At 47.3% G+C, this 27921-nt stretch overlaps 2 protein-coding genes across 2 annotated transcripts; one reads left to right on the top strand and one right to left on the bottom strand.

Annotated features, from left to right (window-relative positions):
• Window positions 1-252: 252 nt before the first annotated feature.
• On the top strand, window positions 253-6872 carry tsr2 (TSR2 ribosome maturation factor). Its single transcript, XM_070969002.1, has 5 exons — window positions 253-350; window positions 1218-1308; window positions 3574-3665; window positions 5721-5876; window positions 6564-6872. Exons 1-5 carry the CDS (start codon window positions 273-275, stop codon window positions 6678-6680), a joined length of 534 nt encoding a protein of 177 aa, XP_070825103.1. The 5' UTR covers window positions 253-272; the 3' UTR covers window positions 6681-6872.
• A 3278-nt stretch (window positions 6873-10150) lies between these two features.
• Window positions 10151-27588, bottom strand: srpk3 (SRSF protein kinase 3). The gene is made up of 17 exons (XM_070968323.1): window positions 27124-27588; window positions 26222-26315; window positions 22448-23382; window positions 20675-20783; window positions 20448-20535; window positions 20141-20228; window positions 19372-19478; window positions 18103-18268; window positions 17413-17438; window positions 16848-16940; window positions 16049-16103; window positions 15733-15912; window positions 15061-15158; window positions 14809-14916; window positions 13353-13422; window positions 13125-13217; window positions 10151-12833 (listed from the first exon to the last, which is right to left on the bottom strand). The coding sequence occupies exons 1-17, from the start codon at window positions 27131-27133 to the stop codon at window positions 12649-12651; spliced, it is 2505 nt and encodes an 834-aa protein (XP_070824424.1). The 5' UTR covers window positions 27134-27588; the 3' UTR covers window positions 10151-12648.
• Window positions 27589-27921: the final 333 nt, after the last annotated feature.

The raw sequence follows: 27921 nt of genomic DNA, 5'->3' as shown, positions 1-27921 counted from the left end.
AGCCTTTAATAATGTTTTAGTTTTCTTGTTGTTCTATATCTATAGATTTTATTGTTGTGTCATTTTAATTGTCTAATTTTACTTGTTTTAATCCACGTTAAACCATGTGACGCACTTTGCACCTTTGTTTTGAAAATGTACAGAAATCAAGTTTTTATTATTATGACGATGATGATGATGATGATGATGATGATGATGATGGTCGATCAGCTGTTTCTGTCTGATAGGAACTCTCGATCTTCACTCAACTGTGCCTGTCTGTCAGATCCAACATGGCGGCCTCAACATCTTCACGTGAGCTCTTCACGGAGGGAGTCAGAGCGGTTTTGCACACCTGGCCTGTCCTACAGGTAAATGTGATGGCTTAAAGTCCACCTGACGGACAGGTAACAGCAGGGAGACGACACACTGACTGGCTCACACCGGCGCATGGTAGCCGACTAAAGCTAACAGGCTAAAGCTAACAGGCTAACGCTAACAGGCTGCAGGGAACGTGAAGCTCCGGTCAGCTGCTGTTTGACGGAGGTGAGGAAGATGAAAAGTAACAAGTCTTCCTCACTCAAGTCTTTTCTCGTAGAAAAGTTCAGTTTTGTTATTTGAAACGTTCTGATTCGTATCAAATGTGGCTTTTGTTGTTTGTTCCCTTCACGGAGCTTCTCTCAGACGTAAACATGAAGCTGATAGCAGTCACGTGATGCTGATGGATGGATGGATGGATGGATGGATGGATGGATGGTGTTCGGACAGCAGTTGTTGTGAAAACTGACCCAGGATCAGTGCCTCCTCTGACCAGATGAGGGTTCGTGCTTTGCAGCCCTGCGCTGACGTCCAGTCTGACAGCTGAGGAAGAGTTGCTCCTCTGCCTCAGGGTCACCGTCCAGTTTGTCTCCCAAAAATCGAACGCAGCCATGAAGTCCTCTTCATCCTGATATGAAAGCAGGATGGACCAAAGCTTCGCTTGAAACATTCAGTGTATTTAAACTACACGTGTGTGTATTTATATATGTGTATTTAAACTACACGTGTGTGTATTTATATATGTGTATATGTACTACGCGTGTGTTCTTAGTGACAGCAAACTGTTTCTGTGGAGCTGCAGTCAGTCAGTCAGTTTGTTGTTGGCTGTCATGTGACTGCAGCACCTTGAAAATGATGAACACCGTTTTTAAGTTTTGTTGTTGCAGAGGTCAAAGGTCACACACTCTGTGCTTTTTCAGATCGCTGTGGATAATGGATTTGGAGGCACGTATGCGCAGCAGAAAGCTGATTGGATGGTGGATGTGGTCCAGCAGTACTTCCATGACAACGGTAGGTAACTATGGTAACCTGACAGGTGACAGCAGCAGGTGTAGTATGACTCCACAGGACGTTCTGACATGTAGAAACTGAAGTTATAGTAAAAGTATTCTGAATGTCATCAATACAAACTGCATGAAAAGGACTGTCAGGGCATATATGGTATCTGTGGTGTACTGCAGTACATGTGTAGTGTACTGCAGAAATGTATGGTGTACTGCAGTAATGTGTGGTGTACTGCAGTACATGTGTAGTGTACTGCAGTAATGTGTGGTGTACTGCAGTACATGTGTGGTGTACTGCAACAGATCCCAGATCAGTGTCAGAATGGAAATAGAAAGAATGTGACTCCTTAAACTCAGTTTAATGACAGAGGACAAAAATGAAGACAGACTGAACAATAAGTGAAATGAGTGATGATGTACCTGTTGACAAGCGTCCAATCACCGACTGGACTGCAGACTGGTTCTGTGTCGGCTGGTTTGGTGCTCAGTGATCTGTAGCATCCATTAGAGGACAGAGGAGGGAACAGATGGTGTCCAGGATGTGAGGGGTCTGCCGTGACTGGTCTGCAGCTGGTTCTGGTCTCTGATCTGAAATCAGTCAGTGTCCCGTCCTGTCACAGAGTCCCTGCAGCTGAAGTGAGCTCATCATCAGATCCTCTTTGATCAGTGATCTGATGGAACTCCCCCTGTTGGTTTCTTCTTCTGCTTCTTTCTGTGGTGATGCAGGATGCTTTCTGCTCACCTGCAGTGTGATCTGAGTCTGGTTTGACCTCGTGTCTCGTCTGTAGAGGCAGTAAAGCTCTGTTTCTCTTCAGGTTTGGAGGTGTGCTCCTCCTCTTGGCTGAAGAAGTTTTTGGAGATGTGTGTTTGTCCTGTTAATTCGTGGAGCCGGTTAAACTTTCTTTACTGCGTCACACTGTCTGTCAGCGTGTACCAGCTGGTACTTTAAATGTGCTTGTTGGAGTTTTAGTCTTCAGATAGTCTCTAAAACAGTGTTCGACCTCTGACTCAGTTTTAACGGTGTGTCTTTATGTCAATCATCTCATCAGAAAAGATGGATTTGGATGCGAGATGATCCTAACACACGTTGGCTTAATACTGAAAAAAGCAAGTGGCCAGAGCCTTCACACACTCTGTCCTGTTCAGACAGACAGACAGACAGACAGACAGACAGACAGACAGACAGACACTCTGAAAATTCACACAGAGTTTGGGTTACCGAAGCTTATCTCCCCGTTAACAAGCACCGGATTGATGGACAACTTTAAACCCAAAATCTTAGAGATTAATTTTAGGAAATGGTGGGAACACAGACTGTATCAGCTGCTTGATGGTGAAAGCATGAAGACTTTTACACTATTGCTGTCTGAAGGGGACGCTAACTTTTATTCTGCAGGCCTGCTATATTTATTATATTTTTGTACACCTGTGAATCCTCTTTCTTTACTTTCATGCTTTATTATTGACTATGAAGTTCTATTAAACTCTGTTTCTGCATGTGTTTTTGTTGTTGTTGTTGTTTTGTTCAGTACCCAGTGTGTAAGTGACACTCATAGTTGTAAAAGAAGAAAGTGTGTGACTAAAGTGTTTGAGGTACTGTTTGTGATAAAAACAAATAAAAAGTAAGTTCTAAAAAAAAGAAGGATTAAAGCAACCAAAATGGACAAAACTAGTTTTCCTTTTGTCCATGAAGAGTGTTTGCTACAAACAGATCTCCTCCAATCACTGAACACCGTCAGTCAGAGAGTCACATGACAGCCTGTGGACTGAGAAAGGTCAGCCTCCTTCAGCAGACGAGCTGAAGTGAAGAAGACCACCAGCTGAACCTGCGGCTCCTCCATCAGCTCTTTGTCATTTTCAGAATAAAAGCTGTTAAAGGCCTCAGTTCACAGTCAGAGAGCAGCTGGTGGACATTTAGCATTTAGCAGCTAAAGAGCCAAGATGTCCCTCAGGAGCCGGAGGAGACTAAAGCAGAGCTCAAAGACAGACGAGACTGGACACAAACACGACTCCACATCGAGCATCATGTCGTTCTGTAGCTGCTGGATGTGAAACGAACTGAAGTTCAACATTTTCAGTTAAACATGAAGACGAGTTCACGACCGTCCACTCTGATTCTGACAAACATTTCATTTGGTAATAATCCACTGTGTGTGTGTGTGTGTGTGTGTGTGTGTGTGTGTGTGTGTGTGTGTGTGTGTGTGTGTGTGTGTGTGTGTGTGTGTGTGTGTGTGTGTGTGTGTGTGTGTGTGTGTGTGTGTGTGTTCATCAGCTGACCTGCAGCAGTGGGAGATCGAGGACTTCATCGCTCAGCTGATGGATCAGGAGTTTGACACAGTGGTGGATGATGGGAGTTTACCTCAGGTACACACACACTCAGAAACACACACACAACACAACAACACACAGTAAAGTTTTTTATTTTTGGTTTTGTTTCGAAAGATTTTGGTCTCTTAAAGATGTCAGGATGAAGTGTGAGCAACGTGAACGTCTCCTCAGTCAGGACGATCAAACATCATTTCTTTAACAGAAGAAGCAGAAATATTCCAGAACACGTGTGAACACAGCCGACACCTGAACACGCAGGTGGAGCATTTATGTGCTTTTAATTGCAGAATGAATTCATTAATTGCATTCACATAGCTGCTCACGCTTCACGTTCCTCACGCTTCACGTTCCTCACGCTTCACGCTGCTCACGCTTCACGCTGCTCACGCCTCACGTTCCCCACGCTTCACGTTCCTCACGCTTCACGCTGCTCATACTTCATGTTCCTCACGTTTCACGATCCTCACGCTTCACATTCCTCACGCTTCACGCTGCTCACACCTCACGTTCCTCACGCTTCACGTTCCTCACGCTTCACGCTGCTCACACCTCACGTTCCTCACGCTTCACGCTGCTCACACCTCACGTTCCTCACGCTTCATGTTCCTCACGTTTCACGATCCTCACGCTTCACGTTCCTCACGCTTCACGTTCCTCACGCTTCACGCTGCTCATACCTCACGTTCCTCACGCTTCATGTTCCTCACGTTTCACGATCCTCACGCTTCACGTTCCTCACGCTTCACGTTCCTCACGCTTCACGCTGCTCACACCTCACGTTCCTCACGCTTCACGTTCCTCACGTTTCACGTTCCTCACGCTTCACGTTCCTCACGTTTCACGTTCCTCACGCTTCACGCTGCTCACACCTCACGTTCCTCACGCTTCACGTTCCTCACGCTTCACGCTGCTCACACCTCACGTTCCTCACGCTTCACGCTGCTCACACCTCACGTTCCTCACGCTTCATGTTCCTCACGTTTCACGATCCTCACGCTTCACGTTCCTCACGCTTCACGTTCCTCACGCTGCTCACACCTCACGTTCCTCACGCTTCACGTTCCTCACGCTTCACGTTCCTCACGCTTCACATTCCCCACGCTTCACGTTCCTCACGTTTCACGTTCCTCACGCTTCACGTTCCTCACACCTCATGTTCCTCACGCTTCACGTTCCTCACGCTTCACGTTCCTCACGCTTCACGCTGCTCACACCTCACGTTCCTCACGCTTCACGTTCCTCACGCTTCACGCTGCTCACACCTCACGTTCCTCACGCTTCACGCTGCTCACACCTCACGTTCCTCACGCTTCATGTTCCTCACGTTTCACGATCCTCACGCTTCACGTTCCTCACGCTTCACGTTCCTCACGCTTCACGTTCCTCACGCTTCACGCTGCTCACACCTCACGTTCCTCACGCTTCACGTTCCTCATGTTTCACGTTCCTCACGCTTCACGTTCCTCACGTTTCACGTTCCTCACGCTTCACGCTGCTCACACCTCACGTTCCTCACGCTTCACGTTCCTCACGCTTCACGCTGCTCACACCTCACGTTCCTCACGCTTCATGTTCCTCACGTTTCACGATCCTCACGCTTCACGTTCCTCACGCTTCACGTTCCTCACGCTGCTCACACCTCACGTTCCTCACGCTTCACGTTCCTCACGCTTCACATTCCTCACGCTTCACGTTCCTCACGCTTCACGTTCCTCACGCTTCACGCTGCTCACCTGGGAGTCAGACCCTGGAGAGGACAGAATCCGTTGAGTGTCATCTGCACAGCTGTGGACAGAAACGATTTGAGTGAATAACAGAACTGACTGACGAAAGAGGAAGGGACCCGAAACAGAACCCTGAGGGACAACAGGAGTGAGGCTGCAAGGTTCAGACACAGAATCTCAGTGCAGTGCAGAGACCTCCAGCTCTCTGAGGATGGAGATGAGGATCTGGTGGCTCACCGAGCCAAACGCTGTTGATGGGGCCAGTAGAACGATGACGGAGGATGGGGAAGGTGTTCGTGCGGTGTGTGTGGCTTCAGACTCTTTTTTTTTCACTGCCATCCCATAATGTCACACTGTGTATCTGCAGGTATCTGTCAGTCTGCTCCAGGTGTTCAGTCAGTGGCAGCAGGGGGCGCTGCAGCAGCTGAAACACACCATCAGCATTTTGACACAGAAGACTCAGAAGGCAAAGGTCACGTCTGCAGTCACACAGTCTGATGACGACAGTGATGATGAAACACAGGTACGTCTCACCTGTCTCACACATCACAGCTGTGATTGGTCAGTTCACTCATAGGTGAAAAACAAGGTTGTAAAAAAATAGTTGAACCCTTTTGATATCTGCTTTCACTCATTATGTCCATAACAGTGAAAACCAAGGCGAGGAGAGACGTATTACTGCCCGGACAAACGGGAGATATCATCTGGCTATCGACCATATTTTCACGAGTGTCTTAAGTTTTTTTCAGCATTGATTGAGACCACTGGACGACAACATCATATAACTCTCACCAAAACAACCAGAGTCCATTCACTGAAACAGTAATTTAACATCATAAAACACACTTCATTCAAACTGAAAGCAACAAAACCTTCATGGTTCATCTTTCACTGCTCCAAAAATCACTCGCTCTGGTTTGGTTGAAACAAACTCAATTCAGCCAATCAGGAGAGGAGAGAGAGGGCCTCATCAGAGAAGACAGCGTGGAGACCAATATTTTCACATCTGACTCTGGAGTTATTGTCCCTGGACATCGTGAGAGGACAAAGTGATTTTCTGGGACTCGTGTCCATGATGCTGACACGTCTTTGTCTGTTTGCAGGGTTACTGTCGCCGAGCTCATCAGATCAGCAGTCACATGATTCAACCCCCTTCTTGTTTATTTAATGAGTATAAATACTGTAGTAATCAATGTTTTTCTGCACTCAGGCGATGGACTGCGAATCGTCCAGTCCATCAGTCAGCAGGACAGATCCCCCTCCTCCTCCTCCTCCTCCTACTAAGGATGAAGAGGACGGATGGACGGTAGTCCGTAAGAAGAAGTGAAGAGGAGGATGAAGAGCAGCATGAACTGTTGAACACTTGATGCTGCTGACCTCTGACCTTCAGGATGGGGCTATGTGTGAGCCTGAAACTGTGTTTTTAGCAGCAGTGTCCCGCAGCAGCTGTGATGTTTCCGTCCTCGTGGTGGACCTGAAGGGGGGACGTTCGTTTTTATATTAAATCTGCTGAAGCTGCTGTCACGTGTCCTTTCTGATGTCATCATACTGTCCTATGACATCACTGTTTAATAAGACACGGCTCACTGTGACATGTGTGAATGCCATTTATGAAGATATATATATGTGTGTGTGTGTGTGTCTGTGTGTAGATGTGTATTTATACAGTACTGTGCAAAAGGTTTAGGCAGGTGTGGAAAAAATGCTGTAAACTAAGAATGCTTTCAAAAATATAAAAAATTGTTTATTTTTATCAATTTATAAAATTTAACCAGCATCAATTCTTATAGGTACACAGTTATACCAGTAACCAGTTACACCAAACAGGTGCTAATGGTCAATTTCACATGGAGGTTGAAACACAGTCATTACCTGAAACAGGGACAGCTGTGCAGGAGGAACAGAATCTGCTACCAAGGTGAGCTTATGAGAGCACAGTTTGATGTCACAGGTGGAACAGTATGGCCAGACTGAGCACAGCAACAAGGTCTGTGCCTGACAAAGATTTCAAAGCAGACTGGAGTTCCAAGATGTGCTGTTCACGCTCTTTTGAAGAAGCACAAAGAAATGGGCAGCGTTGAGGATCGTGGACGCAGTGGTCGGCCAAGAAACCAAAGATGAAAACACATCAAGCTTTTTCCCCTTCGAAATCGGAAGATGTCCAGCAGCGCCATCAGCTCAGAACTGGCAGAAACCAGTTTCGGCCCAGGTACACCATCGACTGTCTGGAGAAGTCTGGCCAGAGGTGCAGCCAAAAAGCCACACCTCCAACATGGAAACAAGGCCAAGCGACTCAACTATGCATGAAAACATTTGATCTGGGGTGCAGGAGGTGGCAGCAGGTGCTCTGAACTGATGAGTCAAAATTTGAAATATTTGGTGGTAGCAGAAGGCCTGGAGAGCTGTTAAATAATGAGTGTCTGCAGGCAGCAGTGAAACATGGTGGAGGTTCCTTTTCTACAAATGGAGTTGGAGATTTAGTCAGGATTAATGGTGTCCTCAATGTTGAGAAATACAGGCAGATACTTACCCATCATGCAGCACATCAGGGAGGCGTGTCATTGGCCCCAAATGTATTCTGCAGCAGGACAACGACCCCAAACATACAGCCAATCAGAACTATCTTCACAAAGAAGCCCTGGAAGTGATGGTATGGCCCCCACAGAGCCCTGAGCTCAACATCATCGAGTCGGTCTGGGATTACATGAAGAGACGTGATTTGAGGAAGCCTTCATCCACAGAAGATCTGTGGTTAGCTGTCCAAGAAGTGTGGTACAACCCACCAGCCCTGCAAACTGAGTGCAAGTGGACCTGGAAGAATTGGTTTGATTCAGATTTCTCTGCATTTTGGTAACGAATGAAAATAAACTCAACACATTTTTGGAAGCATTCTTAGTTTATACCAATTTTTCACAGCTGCCTAAAACTAAAACACATCACACTGACATACTGACACCACAGCGCATGTCTACAGTATGACACTTAACACTACTGTCATACATCACGACACATCACACTATACTATGACATACTGTGCTATGACATCACACTGTGACATCACACTATACTATATTTCACTGTCATTTTATCGTGACATCACGCGACACTGACAGATGACAGTATATTGTTACACTACACTGACTTTTCACATTATGGGATACTTTGACACACATTACACTGTGCTATACTTACACTGACAAACTGAAATGTATTATGATGAATCACATACGACGACATGGTATACTATGACGACTCTGCCATCACACCATTACATCATTATCCCACTATGACTCATCACCTTGTAGTACATTTATGTCAACATTATGCATGTCATCACACTATGCTATGACATCTCATGCTGTTCTATGACATGTACTATGTTATGACATACACTAACACATATCAGTTGATCGCAGTACACCGACACGTCACACTACTCTGACATGAGCTATACTACATCATACATTATACTTTGCCAGTACACACAGTATCCTCTGACCTTTCATACTGTACTGAGACACATGAAGCTTTGACATTATAAACCACAGCTTCTAGATTTTCCCTGAAGGTCAGAGGTCAGGAACTACCGGTGACAAAATAATATTCAATCAATGAGTTACCGTCACATCTCTTGTGAGGTCATCCCGACACTTTTGGGCTTCAGTTAACTGATTGGTTTGATTGATAAATATATCTGGGTATCGTCTGCACAGCAATGATAATTTCTGAGTGTTTCCTGATAACGTTCCTTAAAGGAAGCATAAAAAAGGTGAATAGAACTGGTCCGAGCACAGAACCCTGCAGAACTCCGTGACTGTGCAGTCATCTTTAACATGAACAAGCTGAAATCAATCTGATAAGCAGGATTTAAACCAGTTTAGTGCAGCTGCCTTCACACCAATGAAGGGTTCCAGTCACTGTGACAGGATGTGAAGGTCAACGGTGTCAAATGCAGCACTGAGATCTAACAGGACCAATACAGAGACGAGTCCTTAACCAATGCTGTCTCTGTGCTGTGACTCTAAATGCTGACTACAACTCCTCACGTAAACGATTGTTACATAGAAAGTCACACAGCTGATTGCTGACGGCTTATTGTATCGTCTGAGTTCAACAGGCTGACCAACCAACCAACCAACCAACCAACCAAACGGTAACAACATCAAAACTTACAGCTTTCCAGTCTGAAGTCAGGTCACGGTTAACTGCCACAGACGCGTCCTGAAGGTCTCATCAAAGCGGTCCAGGAGTCGGTGGGGCGTTTCGTCACATTTCCAACAACAAAAAAAAGACTGCAAAACAGATTCACGAGGTCTTCAGTGGACGGGACGGTCGTCCAGGTGGAGGACAGCACCTGTCTGGAGGCGGTGCCTCATGTCAAACGGGAAGGCAGCTCTGAAAGGTGGAGCAAAGAAAAAAGACAAAGGGTGGTGTTTTATGCTGGAGGTCTCTGGACAGACCAGGGACACGTTCTGTCCATGACACTGAAGCAAAGGACTCTGACGGCCTCACTGTCCACTGAACACTGAACACCACTCCGCATGGACGTGACTGCTGATTGGTTAAAGAAAAATAACATCATATCAGAATCCAGAGACGTCTTCTGATTTGAAAGGTAACTGATCAGGTAACACAACTGCCAACGACCTGGAGCTCGACGCGACCCCGGCAGGAAACAGCTGATGACACATTATGTCATCATTAATCATCATTACGCAGACACTCTCCTTCTGCTCTGGTTGCTGGTTTGATTCCTGTCCTGCAGCAGAGGTCAAAGGTCACAGGAAAAGTCTCAGACAAGCTTTCATTCATCTTTATTTTCACAGAGAAACTTTCCACACAGACGAAACACGTAGAAAAAAAAAAAGATGTCACTGGTGATGTCACTGTGACAGGCAGGAGGGGGCGGGGTCAGGGGTCATTTCAAGGCACTATTTATTATATTAACATAGAAACAGGTGAGAGGTCAGAGGTCAGCTGAGAATGACTCACTTTCACTTTGAGCTACAGAGATCAATACTGTAATCAATACGATCAATACTGTCAGTGTCAGTCAGTGAGAGGGTCGGCTACAGTGTGCTCATCTAAACCAAAACTCCTCCTCCTCCTCCTCCTCCTCCTCCTCCTCCTCCTCCTCCTCCTCATCATCATCATCATCATCGTCAGGGAGGTTCAGGAGTCTTAGAAGTCTCTGATCAATAATCAATGAGGACAGCAGGAAGTGAAGTTAAACATCAAATGAAAAATCAAATTCAGTAAAAAGTTTAAGAAAAAGTGTCAAAATGTTTTTAACAGGACGGAAATGAAACCTCGACCACAGCAACATGTGACGTGACGGAGGTCAGAGGTCAGCGGGAGGAGGCTGAACGCAAACGTCTGGAGGTCACCTGTACAGGTGAGTGAACATGGACGATGAGTGTTTAGTACTCTGGATAAACGTAATCAAATGTTCATTATTGATACTTTATACCATGGTCTGGGTGAATACTCGATTCTGATTGGCTGCAGGGTGTCAGTTAAAAAGTGTTGTGGACACCTATAAAAAAGTTCCGGTCAAATATCCTGATTGTTCTAAATTATTGCGCTGGCTCAAACGCTAGTTGGTAACCGTGGCAACAGAAACTCAGAACATACGTTAACATACGTTATTTGACAGTTTATTTATCAGTAGAGATCAGACAGTAGAGGACACATGCACGGATGAGGTGCACTCGCCCTCTCAAATGATGCTTTGTATCGTAACATAACGTTACGCAGTCATCTCGCTTCCCTCCACTGATCTAATGTAACATCTAATGTAACAATGTAATGTCTAATGTAACAGCTGCGGCCGACCGAGCTGCACGTTCAGGCCAGAGCCGGTTACCTTGGCAACGCGTCACAACGACAGATATGAAATAGTCCGCTCAGCCGCTTCTTGTGAAAAACTTGTAACGGTAAAAAACAACATTAACGTATTAATAATTGATTTAATATTTATTTCTTTCGTAACTGACCATGGTATAAGCGGGATAATGCCCTTCGAGGTGTCCATTATCAGAAATGAATGGACTTCGCGGGAGCAACCGTCCTCCGCTTCGCGTTGGACTGTTCACGCCTCCGCGTCGTCCATTCATTTCTGATAATGGACACCTCGAAGGGCATTATCCCTCACATAAAATATTGATCTGAGGAGTTTGGAGCCGAAAGCAACAGGATGTCAGGAGGTGTCAAACATATCGATCAGTAGATACGGATATCTATTGATCGATCATCTACAAAACAACCAACACCACGGGCGTCTGGCTCCAGGGCTCGCTCCTGTCACGTGTTTGCACTGATACCTGCGCACAGGTGGATTGGTGTTTTTCAGTAGGAATCAATGGGCTGGAAGCTGAGGTGGACATGCTGGTCTGATCTGACATCTGATTGGTTGATACAGAACAGAGTTTAAAACACGTTAATGTGATTTAGTTCATTATTACAGAGAGAAAACATTCATACTGATTCACTCCAGTCTGTCCCTGTCTGTCTCTGTCTCTCCGTCTGTCTGTCTGATTCTCTCTGTCTTTCCCCTTCGTCTGTCTGTCTCATTCTCTGTGTGTGTGTGTGTCTCTCTGCGTCTCTCTGTGTCTCTCACTGTCTGTCTGTCTGTCTGTCTGTCTGTCTGTCTCTTTGTCGATCTAGCCATGGTCATGGACGGAGGAACGCTTGTTGTTGTCTTTTCCTTGTGGCGAAACATCATGAATGAACAAATCTGTCCAAAACTGATGCATTCAAGTGAACTCTGATAAGTTCTGTCTGTCTCTGCTGTCCATCAAACTCGTCAATAAGTGATAATCAAGCATGTTAGCGAAGAGGCTAATAAGGAAGACTGACGGCCTGGTCAAACCAGCCGCCGCCTGGACAGTACTGGGACCCGGAGGAGGGACAAAGGTCAAAAGACTCTCAGTCACTGTGGACGCTGTCCATCTAAATACCTGAAGTGTGGCACCGTTTATACTGTAATAGTTTAAGAATTCATGAGAGATTATGGGGATAACACGATGTTCAGAGAGACGTTTGGATTCAGCCTAACTAAGACCTGCACAGCCAATCAATCAATCAATCAATCAATTAATCAATCAATCAATCAATCAATCAATCAATCAATCGATTGATCGATCAGTTTACGTCTCAACAGAAGGACAGTCAACGGGAAAACTTCCTGCAACACTTGAACTTGACACTAACAGAGTGAGACACTTCTAACACTCCTCAACCACAATGTGTGCGTGTTGCTGTGCGTGTGTATCAGTGTGTGTATCTGTGTGTGTCTATGTGTGCAGCCATGCGTGCTGCAGACACTGCGCCGCCGTCGCTCTGCGTTCAGGCTGCAGCTCCAACATGGTCAACAGGAAGTCGCTGAACTGAGCCGCCTGGTCCAGCGGCCACTCGTACTTCTCCAGCAGGACCTCGAACAGCCCCCACGGCTTCAGGCTGGAGATGTGACGCAGCTCACCTGAGACAGGTGAGGCAGAGGTGAGACAGGTGCTAAGTGACACGGTGAAGAATAAAGAGAACAACAGCAACAAGAAGCCTGTGGACAAACAAACTGAAGCAGAGAAATCAACTACATCTCCCAAGATCCATTTCACTAACAGACAGCCAATCACAGAGCTTCACACTGCAGCTTCGGCTCGCCTCACCTCTGGTTTCTCCTCCACGGCGTAACAGCTGAAGCTCATGGGTATTGTAGTATTAGAAAGACATTTGACTGAACATCTGAAATGAAGTACACGGCCAGTCTCACCTCTCCTGTTGAAGTACTCTCTGGAGTACCTGCCAGACAGAGCGAAGGGCAGAGGAATCGGGCCGAGCAGCTCGATGATGTGAGCGATGTGATCTGAACACAGTAAAAGTCCACACTGAAGTCATCTCTAATACAGCACGGTACTGTCCGTCACGCGTCGTCATGCTTCAGTGTAGTACTACAATACTGCAGGACTGTGTAGAATGATGTACAAATAATGAGCAGTACCTTCATCTCTGGTGTAGTCTTCTCCCGAGTGAGGTTCAAACAAGTAATCTCCTGTCGCCAACTCAAAGGCCTGAAACATCAATCAACACGTCAATCAATACATCAACACGTCAATCAACACGTCAACATGTCAATCAATACATCAACACGTCAACCTCTGCAGCCTCCAGACTCTCAGTCTTTGTCACATTAGTCAGAGAATTCAGAGACACATCGTCACTCTGTCTCTGAGACATCCAAAAAACAGCTGGCAGAATGAAGCAGTGATGAAGACTCCGGTCTGTCTCCACCTTCATCAGCAGAGTGATCACACAGACCGCTCCAGTGGAACACTGAGGCGCAGTTCACCTTGTGTCCACTGGGTGTCTCCATCTGCAGGTCACTAAAGGCCCTTCATGGACTCAGCAGCTGCCTGCTGCTGTGATTGGTGCAGAGCTCTGTCAGTCAACAGCTGCTTCTATAAGCTGGACAACAGTCACACAAACTGAAGGAAGACATTTTCCTCTTTCAGGAGCCTCGAATAGATCACACGCTAACTTTGCAGCATGCTAACAAACTTGAGCTAATGAACAGAACAGCAGTCGGCATGTGAACAGGTGAGTGTGCAGGTAGATTCTGGGTTTAATGGACAGAGACATTCATGACATCAAACAGTCTTCAGAACGTCCTCTGAGCAAATATAAATAAATAAAAAGGTTTGTGGATCCGCCTCAGGTGGGTCACATTATCGGGATTCCAGCTTAATCCTGGAAAATCAGTAACATCAGGGGACAGGAGGAACAAACACTCAACCCAGTGCTCCCAGTGCTCCCAGTCAGCCCTGTCCCTCAGGCATTCAGGTGTCTTCTGGAGTGAACTTTGTAGCATCGACCTGATGGGAGAAGTTCATCCTCTGAATTCAGAACATGGAACATGATTCAATCTCCTCAACCAGGCGAGGACATCCGCATAAGATTTGGTCTACTGGTGTAAAGTGGTGGTGGCATTGGTGGTATGGTGGCAACACTGTTGCCTCACAGCTAGAAGGTCCCAGGTTCGATTCCTGCTATGGGCGCTGGTGGCGTGTCCTCCACCATGCCTTCAGTGCCTGCTGTTCGAGGAAAGGGGCCTTCCTGTGTGGAGTTTGCATGTTCTCCCCGTGTTCACCTGGAGTTTCCTCCTTAAATAACCACCACTAAAAACATGCAAGAAGACCACCACCTGACCAATGGTGACAACAGGAACTGGTCCCCGGGCGCCGGTCAGATGGCAGCCCACCACTCCTGGTCTGCCGCGGAGGAAGGAGGACAAATTTCACCAGTGCATGGTGTGTGATGGCGTGTCTGTAGTATGTGTGACAAATAAAGTGGATTGTCCCTCCGATTCTTCTTCTTCTTCTTCAAAGACCTGCAGGTGTGTCTGTCTGTGAGTGTGAGTGTGAGTGTCTTCGTGCGTGTGTGTTTCTGTGTGTGTGTACCATGCAGGCGGTGCTCCAGATGTCAGCAGGTGGTCCGTACTCTGCTCCAATCAGAACCTCCAGAGCTCTGTACTGTCTGGTCTGAATGTCCTCAGTGAAGTGTTTGTGCTGGTCGAGAGACATATGCAGAGAGAGAGAGAGAGAGAGAGAGAGAGAGAGAGAGAGAGAGAGAGAGAGAGAGCTGTCTGATTGGTCTGATTTTCATACTGACACTGTAGAGAGGAAGAGGAGGAGATGATGAAGATGTCTCACCACCCAGCATGCATTTCCCAGATCAGCGATCTTCACTCTCAGTTTGTGGGCGTTCAGAGGATCCAGAGGACTGAGGACGAAGTCTGAAGCGCTGAACACTGAGACACACAAACAGCAGGGACATTAAATGGGATTCATAATGACGTCGAATGTCCAAACTGTCCCAGGACATCCAGAGATGTCCTCATCCTGCTGTCTGTCTCAGATCTGAACAGATGATCTCACATCACGGACTGTGATGAAGCTTTAAGAAACCAGTTCTGACATTTGATACTTGAGCTCAGACAACGACCTGGTTAGACTCTGATGTCACAAACAGGTGATCAGGTGAACAGGTGAGTTCAAAGGTGATTAGAAACATCAAACATGACAACACACGATTCAGTGACACCTCAGCTGTGGTGGACTGGTCTCTGCACCCTCATGTCGCCTCCCCACTTTGCTCTTTGTCCATTTTGGATTAGTTAGACTGCATCCATGTTTTTTACCGTCTGTGGTCTGCTTGTTTCTATGTATAACATGTCTGTATAAAATGTCTAAATATCTATATACTGTGTAAAAGTGCTGCTTGTATATACTGTGCTTATATATAAAATGTGTGTGTGTGTGTGTGTGTGTGTATCTATCTATATACTGTGTGTAAAAGTACTGTACATCTGTGTGTTTTCTCACCGTCTCGTCCACTCGAATATCCCGACTGAGTAGAAAGTGCTGACTCGGACGTTGCTGACATCACAGAGCTGGAGAACCCTGATAGGCCAGAGGCAGGACTGGAGAACCGACCAGGTGCGTGGCCATTACACCTGTCCTCCAACCAGGAGCTGCTGGACTCTGGGCTGGCTTTGCTGTTGGCTGTGGAGCAGGAAGTGTACACATGTACATGTAGTAGTGGTACATGTTATCACTTACATGTACTTACTGTGTCCTGCATTAGTGACAAACACTGCGATAAATCTGACAGAGGACACCGGAGACAGAGCGTACTCACAGTTAGCGTCTGTGTCTTCAGGTTGCAGCAGCGTACCGTCCTCCTCCTCCATCCTCTGGACACAGGACCAAACAGAAACACGTATTTTGAAGGGGCCTTTTGTTACTTCCTGTTTTCTGACTGGCCGCTGTGACGCTGCTGCTCATTAACAGAGGAGGAATAAGCGCTGGCAGCGGTAGTTACAGTAGAGTAACAGCAGCAGTACTTCAATAGTATCACAGCTGTATTACAGTAAGACAAGTTTACTGAATACAGAAACGCTTCCACGAGTAAAGAAACGTATGAGAACAGCACGCAATCGAAGACAGAGTAAGAGCTCTGAGGACACGAGGACGAGTCATCTTTAGGCGTCCTCACTGCTAACGTCTTCACCTGCAGTTTGACAATGATGTTCATGTTAACCCACACTCAGCAGCCAATCACAGTCTAGAGTGTCCAGCAGCTGTCCATACGTTCAAATCCATCTGCAGCTCACCTTTACAAAGACCGTCTTCACACATCTCTACATCCAGCGTCCTTTAATGCTGCTGGTTGACTGACTGGACAGGACTACAGGTGTCTCCTAGACTTACACATCACTGAAGTCTTTACTGAGACATTCTTCGTGTCTCATTGGTCCAGACTGATCCCCTGAAGGACTACGCTGAAACTAGTTAGCTGTTACTGAGGAGGAAGGACTTTAGGTCCAGACTAAGTGAAGGACTCGGGAAGAGCTGCAGTGAAACATAGTGATTGACAGCAGGTGAGACAGAGACACAACAGAGGACGCTGCAGTCGTATCATAGTAGTACTACAGTACCTGAATGTCCATCAGTCTCTCCTCCAGCAGTCTCTGCTGACGCTTTGCTTTCCTCTTCAACTTCTTCTTCTTGTTCTTAGACAGTTTACCAACCTACAGACAGACAGACAGACAGACAGACAGACAGACAGACAGACAGACAGACAGACAGAGACAGACAGACAGACAGACAGACAGACAGACAGACAGACAGACAGACAGACAGACAGACAGACAGACAGACAGACAGACAGAGGAGAGAGAGAGACAGCGCAACACAAAGTGGTGAAGTTTCTACACTTGGACACTATAACACTGTTGTTCACGTGCTCAACCAAGTACAACACGCACGCACGCACGCACGCACGCACGCACGCACACACACACACACGTGTGTGGCGGTAGCATCACAGGACACAGTGAGAAAGTGAATCAGCTGTTTTTACATTACACAAGCTGAATTATCTTTTGAGGTTTTATCCAATCAGCTCGCAGCTTTTTACAGCAGGTTAACGACACCTGAAACAAGTTCTCTATCTGAAACAGCAGCAACCAATGAGAACACAGCAGGCATCTTGACACTTACCTGTAGATCCCTGGGAGCCATGCTAACTAGAGAGAGAGACACATAGAGGCAGACAGACAGGGAGAGAGAGACAGGAAGAACATCAGGAACAGAGGAAATCCAGATGGAAGACAGTTGGACGGACAGACAGACAGGCAGGCAGACAGACAGGTTAGAACCGCCTAGAGAGAGTGACGAGGAGAAGGAGACAGTTCAGAAAGCAGACAGACAGGTAGATGACAGGCAGGAAGCAGTGTGTCTGAACAGAGTGGAAACCATAGCTCCCAGTAAGACTGCTGTCTGACTCCAGTGGAGACACAAACTGTCAAAGTCCAGAGTCCAGAGAATGCCATCACGAATCCATCCACACAGTGTGAGCCCACACAGCCGACCCGACCCGACCCGACCCGACCCGACCCGACCCGACCTGACCTTATCTCGTCTTATCTCGTCTTATCTTATCTTATCTTATCTTGTCTCATGTCTCTTCTCTTAAGTCTCCCGTAATGTTTCTGTCCTCGATGCGATCATATTTCTTTTCGGTGTGACCACAGCAAAGCGGTACACGAACGTTTCACTTATCGTCTGTTCAAAGTTCTGCTGCTGGAGCTCATCTATCACAGCATAAACCAGGACCGACACTTGGTATCACACTAACATTGGCTGTTCTGTGTCTTGTCCTTCTGGCCAATCACACGGCTTGCTCCTCACCTGATGACCCGGAAGGTGGCGGGGCTCCAGTTCTCTGCCAGATGGTTGCCTCCGCTGCCAATCTCCTGATGTAAACCTCATCAACCTCCAATAAGATGTTCTCTGGTTTGATGTCAGTGTGGATGATCTTACACTTGGTGTGGAGGTAGTCCAGACCCTGCAGCACCTGCGAGCACACAGCCGAGTCACTGCTGAGGTCAGCCAAGTCGTGTCAGTCACTGTGTGGACTACATCGCGAGTGTATATTTAAGCAATACATCACGACAGGCCGTGATATACGCTCATTATACCACAGCTAAGGAGCGTTCTTTGGCCCGACGTGTAGCTTTTATAAAACGGTTACCAATAAAGGCGATATGAAAGAGGAATAAACAATCATTTTGATGAAGTTTTTAATTAAACAGAAATACATATTATCTAATAAAATAGCCCCGCTGTGAAAAAAATAGTCCCAGCTCTGTACATTAGCTCTGCATGTCGTCTATTCCTCGTCACTGCTCAATCAACTGTACCACTGTTAACCCTCCGGAGGTGAAAGTGAACCTTAAACATGTGAATTCAACTAATTTAGTCTATTTGTTAACGTTGTCAAAACACCGCAGCAACTTTTTGCTACCTGCTGTAACAGTCTGTTGTCATGGATACATTGTTGCTTCTCTGACAATCAGCCCTGTAACGTAAACATGCGAGGCCCCCCCGCAGTTAACCATGAGCGAGTGGTCCGGAAGAATCCACCCAAAACCTCAATGAATGAGTTTTTTTAATAGTTTCAGCTTTGAGCGATCACTGACTTTATTAAGCCGACTATATGTGACATCGCGGCGGGCACCTGGAGACGCAGCGGCGGCATCTGAATATCATGACTTTAAAAGCACCAAATTACGTGCCTTAACGAATTTCGTTAAATAATGTGAAGAATTGTAAAATATCATTTCCATGAGGCGGTTCAGTCAGACAGTGACAGATCAGCCTACAGAGCCCTGAGTGTCATCGTCGCTGTCAGTGCTGATCCTGTGACGTGTGTCGTGACACGGGAGCTGTCAGCTGTTTGGCACTCAGCTGTTTGACTCCTAATTACTCATTTTTTGCTGCGTACTGTAACAGTTGGTTGTTGTCATGGAAACATTGCTGCTTCCCTGAAGCGGAGTGATATGCTGTGATGAGGCTCTTTAGAATAGTAGCGGTGGTATACGCTCATTATACAGTTAACAGCCAATCAGATTGCCAGATTTCACCTTTCCGTTTTATATCTGTGTGTTTGTGCGTTACCTGTGTGATGATGGTCTTAACGCAGACCAGAGGAAGTCCCATGTAGTTTGACTTAATGATCCACTTTAACAGCTGATGACCCAGAACCTCCAGAACCATGCAGACATCTGAAAGAGGCTGAGGAAACTACAGCTCGACACACAAATGCCACATTTCCACTAGCGCGACTCGACTCGACTCGACTCGACTCGACTCTACCCGGTTGTTTTGAGTTTCCATTAGGGATGGTACCTGGTACCCGATACTATTTTTAGTATCTGCTCTGGCGAGGTTCCAAGCGAGTAGAAGCGATATTATATGTGTGACGTCAACAGCCTGTCGGCCACTGATTGGCCGGGGAGTGTCGTCACTGGTCTGCGACGTCCAACACCGGAAAAACAATCCCCCCCCTCCATTGTAACGCCGGGCAACAGCATCCGCTGACTTTATTCTTTATTCTCACTCGAGGGAAATGTCTGCTCGTAAAATATCACCGTGGTCCGTCGACAAAAAGCCACAAACCGAGCAGCAAATGCAACATCGCCTCGATGTCCTCCATTGTTTGTCGGCTCTGTTTGCGTTGCGTACAAATTGACGTCATGGCAGTTTCGTGCCGCCTTGGTATGACGACCCCGCCTACGTTGAGGAGGTACTATGAAGTACTCAATTGTAATGGAAACTCTACCAAACCAAGTAGAGCAGAGTAGAACCGAGTCGAGTAGAGCTGGAACTGTGGAATGGAAATGCGCCAAAACAGGCAAACAGACAGGCAGGTGACGATGAAGGATACGGACTCCGTTGACCCCTGAGATCTTGAAGTCGTCAATCAGCTGAACGATGGTTTCTCTGTAGGGGTCAGAGGGGTCGCTGTCTCTCACCTGCACACAGACAGACCAATTATCAGCATACTCCAGACAGGCTTTCCTTCAAAATCACGATGTTACAGTGAGTGACCGGGAAAGATGCAGTGCAGACCAGAGCTCAATGTCTGCAACGATGACCTGCAGCAAATGTTACACAGCCTGGGCAGGTCCAAGGCCTGGGGGGGTTGGAGTCCTAAGAGTCACAGATATAATCTGTCTGTAAATGAGACTCACACATCTGAGCAGTTTGATCTCATCCAGAGCCGTCTCGGTGTAATGCGGAGCGCTCTTTACCACCTTCAACGCCACAAAACGCTTCTTCCTAAACACACAAAGGTTCAGGGGATGTGACGGGATGGTGACACATCAAAAACACAGTCACAGAAATGAGAACCAGGTGGGTGTGTGTGTGTGTGTGTGTGTGTGTGTGTGTGTGTGTGTGTGTGTGTGTGTTGTCTTACTGCAGGTCCCAGCACAGCCAGACGGTAGAAAAATGTCCCCAACCCAGTTTTCTGACCACATGGTACCTCCCATTAAACAGATCACCAATCTTCACTGGGTAGTAACCACCTGGAACACAAACAGAGCAGAACAAACTCTAGAGAACAACACAGGGACAGCGAGACACTGCAGACATCGCTGTGAAGACCCAGGGACTGGCAGGCATACCAGGAGGACTGAGAACTTCAGTACTGATGAGCGAGAGAGTCGTCCCTCTGAGGCTGAGGGTCCCTGAGCCACGTCCTCTGACTGCTGTCTTTACTTATGGCCCAAACAGCAGATCACAAGTTCAGAGCATCTGCCCTTCTTGGACTCTTTTTCAGGTCCTGGATACGACACGACTGGGATGACTGGGAGAAACGCCCTGCCCGATCTGAACCTGAGCGGTGTTTTGTTACCAGACTCCTGTGCGAGTCATGGAGAGTCCACGACAAACACTATGTCGAGGCAAAAGGTTGGTGATCAACTTTGTAGCGGGTTCATCTGATCTGCGGAAGTATGTCTTACCCACTTGGGTGAAGAGAGGAGCAGAGCTGTCGGCCGCTTGCCACCAGCTGAGGGAGAAGACCACAGAACAGACCAAGAAAGGCCAACAATATGCTGAAGGCACTTCCTCACAGGACTTCAAGAAGGCCAGATGTTAGTATAGAAAGTGAGGAAGGACTGACGTGTTAATAATAGTACATTATTCTTATATAGCGCTTTTCAGGGTGCTCGAAGTCCTTCCATCCATTTTCTTTACCCAACTATCCCTTTCCGGGGTTGCGGGGGGCTGGAGCCTATCCCAGCTGTCAGCGGGCGAGAGGCGGGGTACACCCTGAACCGGCTGCCAGCTGATCGCAGGGCAACACATACAGACAAACAACCATTCACGCTCACACTCACATCCAAGGACACCAATTAACCTAATGAGCATGTTTTTGGTCTGTGGGAGGAAGCCGGAGTACCCGGGGAGAACCCAGGCATGCACGGAAGAACATGCAAACAGAAAGGCCCCGCCCGGGGATCGAACCAGCGACCTTCTTGCTGTGAGGCACACGCACTACCTGTTGGACCACCGTGCCGCCCATACTCAAAGACGCTTCACAAAAACAAATAAAAAAAACAATTGTCGTGTTCACGTGTTCAGAGCAGCATTAAATGGTGCAGAGTGTCTTCATTGTTTGAGTTCAAGCAGACACTGCATGGTGTTAAAAGTGGCACAGGTAACAGGACCAGACCAACAAATGTCCAAGTTTACTCCTCTGGAGGAGTTTAAGTTCGAGGCAGAATGGCCGAAGTGGACGGAGAGGTCAGCCACAGAGCTAAACAGAGAGGGTGGGGAAGCCCAGGTCATTTATGCCGTGAGCATAGAAGCTGAAAGGATATTCAGCTTGTTGGCAGGAATCTTACCGAGGCTGGAGGGAACAGAAGTCCACACAGAACATCCTGTTTGACGGAGAAACCAAGGAGATCCACAATAGACGTGCACAAGGAAGTGAAGGTGATCGAGGCAGCTGGCCTCAAACTGAACGGAGCTAAACGGAAGTTCAGAGGCGGATTCTCTTCCTGGGCACATCTTTGATGAGACCGACCCACAGAAAGTGGCAGGGACAGAAAAATTTCCAAACCTATCAGAGCTCAGGCGGTCCACTCCAACTAGATCATGAATCTGGACTCATCTACGTAACCACACTAGTCTGGAGCCGTGCTCGGCCCTTCTTTCATGGAAGAATGAGGAAATAAACTCTCACCTTTGCAGTAATCTGAGGGGTCCTCCTGCTCTTCATCATCAGAGCCCAGCAGCTGGGCAGGGGGCGGGGTCAACTCAGGAGGAGGTGGGGTCAGAGTTGGGGGAGGTGTGGCCAGTTGAGGGGTGGCTGATGCCATCATGGGAAGCAGACTAATCGGGGGGCCCAGAGAGTCGAGGGGGTGGAGAAGGGAGGCGGAAGAGGAGCAGACAGGGGAGGGGAGGTGGGGGGACACACTGGAGGTGAAGGTCACTGAGGACAGAAGGAAGGAGTCAGGGTGGGAGGGGCTTAATGGACGGCTGGGAGGAACTTTGGCAGGATGCTGGGCAGAAACTGATGGTAATTCAGAGGCATTGTGGGTAATACTGTGTGGCAGGGTTGGAGGCGATTTGAAGGGATCTGTTTGGCTGTCAGAAAAACTCCCGGTGACATTTTGAAGAGTTCTGTGAGAATTCTGGGTAATACTTTGGTTAACAGTTGGTGATGATTGGCTGTGATTGTGGGCGGGATTTTGAGATGTGGCAGGAGGTGATTGGCTGAAAATCTGAGGAGTCACTGGAACGGTCATGTTAGGAGAGGGCAGCAGGGCAGTCTGGAGGGTACTTTCAGGAGCTACCATGGGTGCTACAGGGATATCTACTGCATCTACAAAGGCTGGTGTGGTCTCGGGGGTGCTCTGTGGAGGTGGGGAGTGGTTTTGGGGGACACTCTGCAGGGTGGTTTCGGTGGGTAGCTTGGTGGTGCGTGCAGAGTTTTGTCCAGGCGCTGTAGTGGATTCATGGAGGTCTTCAGTACATGCTGGTGTATTTCCTGGTGATGTGGTGGTTTCAGGAGTATTTTCTGTGGGCAGCCGGGTGGTTTGAGGGTAACTCTGAACCTCTGCTGGGGGGAGGCTGCTGTTGGCATTTAGACTCTGAAGGTCACAGAGATCATCAGGCCTGAAACAGAGGAGATTAGAGAATTACACCAAGGCTCCAGAGGAAGACCCACATCCACAACGTCCGATTTTTTAACTCTAAACACAGACAATCTGACATCACACTGAGCTCACTCAATGATTGGTCAGCTCTGTGGAGATGAAGAAGTAGGCGGGGTTTGAACTTCTCTCATCATTGCCACATTTAAATACTATAAAATGTGCTGTTACCTTCATAATGGACAAATATCACACCTCCCCCTGTCGTTGATGACGGTTTCACTCACACCTCTCACGCCTTAACATGTGGACGAACAAGCAAGTTCTGATGGAGGATAAACTGACCCTTAAACTTCTCAGCCTCTTCCTTAATTTCAACTGACTCAGAGTCTCCAGAAACCAAATCCGGTCTGGCAAAACGCTGAACCTGGCTCAGCTGCTATGGTAATGCAGTGCATCCAGCGAAGCAGCCAATCAGATACCAGACGTGTACCTGTACAACACACACACACCAACACAGAGTGTGTGTGTGTGTGTGTGTGTGTGTGTGTGTGTGTGTGTGTGTAACAACAACACAGCTGTTACGTTGGGACGTTTTTATTCTCAACACCTGGTGATGAGGTAACTCTGACAAGATACAAAAAGTCTTCTGCATGAAACAGACAACATCAGTCATGAATCTGTGACTCTGGACACACACATACACACACGCACACACACACACACACACACACACACACACACACACACACACACACACACACACAAAATCACAGCTGCCTCATGACATCTCTGAGTCATGCACATTGTTGAAGTTTGTCTGAGCCACACTGAAATAGACTAAAGTGTGTGTGTGTGTGTGTGTGTGTGTGTGTGTGTGTGTGTGTGTGTGTGTGTGTGTGTGTGTGTGTGTGTTTTGATGGATCATGATTCAGTCTCTGGTTCTATTATGGGAGCTGAGTCTCTCTGGGCCGAGCACCAAATCTGTTTCTGTCAGCAGGGGTCCTGCTATCTTAGCACAAAGATGGGAAACTGTTAGCCTAGCTTAGCACAAAGATGGGAAACTGTTAGCCTATCTTAGCACAAAGATGGGAAACTGTTAGCCTAGCTTAGCACAAAGATGGGAAACTGTCAGCCTAGCTTAGCACAAAGATGGGAAACTATTAGCCTAGCTTAGCACAAAGATGGGAAACTGTCAGCCTAGCTTAGCACAAAGATGGGAAACTATTAGCCTAGCTTAGCACAAAGATGGGAAACTATTAGCCTAGCTTAGCACAAAGATGGGAAACTGTCAGCCTAGCTTAGCACAAAGATGGGAAACTATTAGCCTAGCTTAGCACAAAGACTGAGAGCATGGGGACACAGTTTCAGTCACCTCCATGTTGGTGCAGCATGGTGGCTTCAGCGTTCCCGTCATCTTTGTTGTCTGTAATGGAGGCTAACCATGACCGCCCAGGACAGAACCCTGTGGAACGCCACAGGAGTACACACATCCTGCAGCTTTTAGCGCCGCCACAGTCCGACAGACAGACACACCTTCTCTGACTGTCCTCAATATGAAACACTTCAACACTGCTCCAGTCTGTGGGCTACAACACATGCTGCTAGTCACGTTAGCCATGAAATGTGCTAACGCCAAATTCAACAGGCTAACCAGCACAATCAAACCCTACAGGCTCTAAGTTTGAAGTCAGTGTCGATCGTCCCTGAGCTTCAGTTTGAAGTGAATTTTGATTTCTTTTGATCCTCAGACAGTCTGAGGTACAACGATTAGCACACGTAATGATATAACTGTTAGCCTCCCAGTTGTTGTTGCTGTAGTGGGGACATTTATGTCCACTGGGTGTCCTCTTCCTCAGATGGGGACAGCAGATGTCCTGGTTCAGAGAAAAGTCAGTGTGTGTTGTTCATGTTTCCTTCTCATCTTTGTGTTAGTGGAGTCGCTGAAAGTCGAACCAAGAAGGTTTTGATGAGCTTTATGTTGTTTTTGTCACGTTTGAATGAAGCGTGTTTTACTCTGATAAAATCACTGTTTCTGTGAACAGAGTCTGGTGCTTTGGTGAGAGCGATAGAACAGCTGTCTCTGATTAAAATAAACAGTCTCTCTCTGTAGGGATCATTTCCATAATGTTGTCAGACACTTTGAATAACAGTCTGAGCCCTTCAGTGGAGAAAATCTAATTAAACTGCATTGTTTTGTGACTGCCGGCTGCAGCGCTCTCGATAAATACCGGAAAAGATCGGTCACTTGGACACAAAAAAATGGAAATATAGGGTCCATAATCACACACTGCTCGAGTGGAATTCCTTCCACTTGTCTGGACGTTGAAGTCTTCCAGGACAAGTGGACCAACGGCAGCATGACGTCACTCTGATTGACTGAAAATGAAACGTCGGTCAAACGGAAATAAGCGAATGATTCATTAACGTGTGAGAGTACGTGAAGTTGTTTGTTTTAACGTGTCTGAGTGTCGATCTTTGAACAGTCATGCCGTTGTGTTTCTGTCTTTTCAACTGCATTCCTGTCGCGATGAACGCACCTCAACACACAGCCTCTACACACCTGATCCAGCTGACAGATCAGGATCAAACATCTGCTTTGAACAACCAGGCGACAGAGACCATCGCACTGAAGACTGAGTGAAGACAGAGAGGACAGGAAGGAATGAAGCTCAGCCCCCACACACACACACACACACACACACACACACACACACACACACACACACACACACACACACACACACACACACACACACACAAACACACACGTAGCACAGCTAAATTTAGGCTGTGAGTGTGTGTGTGTGTGTGTATGGAGGTCATCACTGTTCTGGTCTCATGTCTCTCTGGTCTCTCACCGGTTCTCGTCTGCTCGGACTCTCCGGTGCTTCTTGCCCCTCCGTCGGTGTTTCTTTGTGGGGGTGGTGGCATTTCCACTTCCTGCACCAACTGCTGTAGAGAGGAGGGACAACAGAGCACACCATCAACACCAAGTTTAATCACAAACTCCATCCAATGACTGGACAATTCAGTCATTTGCTCCTTATGAACCTCAGTATTAAGTCCAGGACGTCACCTTCGTCCCTATGATGAAGTATGAGGAGTCCCTCCTCTCCTCTCCCAGATTCATAACAACAAAGCAGCCACACATGCTGTCATACATACAGTCAACATTCATGTCACACAACTCTCCAGAATGAAAACAAAACATCAGTAAAACATTCACTCAAACACCATTCATTCATTCATTCATTCATTCATTCATTCATTCATTCACTCTGCTTCCATTCAACTTACAAACCGCAGGCAAGAGAACATCTTATCTTATCTTATCTTGTTTTATGTGTTTGTGGTTCACCAGTTAACCTGACAGCTGTTAGCGCATCATGGACGGTGGCAGTGACACACAGAGCCAATAATGGAAGATCACACTTAACTTCAGCTGACCGAAAGCTACCCGGAGAATAACTGCCGAGTTTTCCAGCAGACATTTGTCCCATCCGAGCAGGAAGGAGCCATCAGCTGCTCTACTGGAAGGCAAACATGTGGAAACGCCACATTTTTTATGGAGTCTGGCTGAGCCAGAAACCCTGATCTGCACTGAGCAGCAGCCGTCACAGGCTGGTACCGTTAGCTAACGGTAGCTAGCTTAGCATGTCAGTTCTGCCTCTGGAGTTCAGTGTGATTAAATCAGACACGAGCTACACCGACAACACTGACAGCTGCACCAGGACACCGGCCCGGGTGGTGAGTACTTTACCTATCAACATCTTGGCTCCCGGTCCTCAAACCGAACCGGGTCAGAGCGGTGTATCCCAGCTGGGCAGACGGTACTCTGAGCCTCCGTTAGCCGATTAAACTTCACCGGAAAGCGCCGGTGAAACCCGGAGACAGTCCGCCTGAGAGTGGTTTGGATCGCAGAAACTGACCCGGGTCAGTGCAGCGTGGTGGACATGAGCCAGTGGCCTGCCAGTTAGCCCGTTAGAGAACAGCTGACGGCCGGCTAGCTCCGTTTGCTCTGTTAGCTCCAGCTGCGGATCAGCGGGTCCTCCTGCAGTCCGGCACGGTCGGTACCGTCTCTGTACCGGGTCGGTACCTTACGGGAATAAATCAGCGTCCAGTCGGTTATTCTAGGAGTATTTTCTTTGCTGCTTCTGTTCTACCGTTCATGGTCTCAACAGCTGCACAGTCTGACACCGGACACCGACATTTGCGCATGCGCAGTGACCGGCCATGCTTACTTTCCAAACTGGGACCAGTGGCGGATCTCCAACATTTCAGCATGAGGCCAGTGGGCTGGGGTCCCCACGTGAAAATGCAGAATATCTCTGCAGGTAACTGACGACAGAAAACAGCTGACAACTGAAAGCATGATTTTTCTTAGTGAAATGGGTCAAATACAAAATCCGAGCTGTTGTTAACTTACTATTCAGTTCTGCTGTTTCTGACTTCTCCTCTTCCTCTGGTAGCTGGTTTCTGTCTGGGCTCCTGATTTCCCATCTTGTTTTCGGTGTTTATTTTAATTTTCCTTAAACTTGAAAGTTTTAATCTTTTATTT

Source organism: Chaetodon trifascialis, chromosome 8, assembly GCF_039877785.1.
Source record: "Chaetodon trifascialis isolate fChaTrf1 chromosome 8, fChaTrf1.hap1, whole genome shotgun sequence".
In the NCBI taxonomy this organism is placed as follows: domain Eukaryota; kingdom Metazoa; phylum Chordata; class Actinopteri; order Chaetodontiformes; family Chaetodontidae; genus Chaetodon; species Chaetodon trifascialis.
This window is presented reverse-complemented; position numbering and strand designations above follow the sequence as displayed.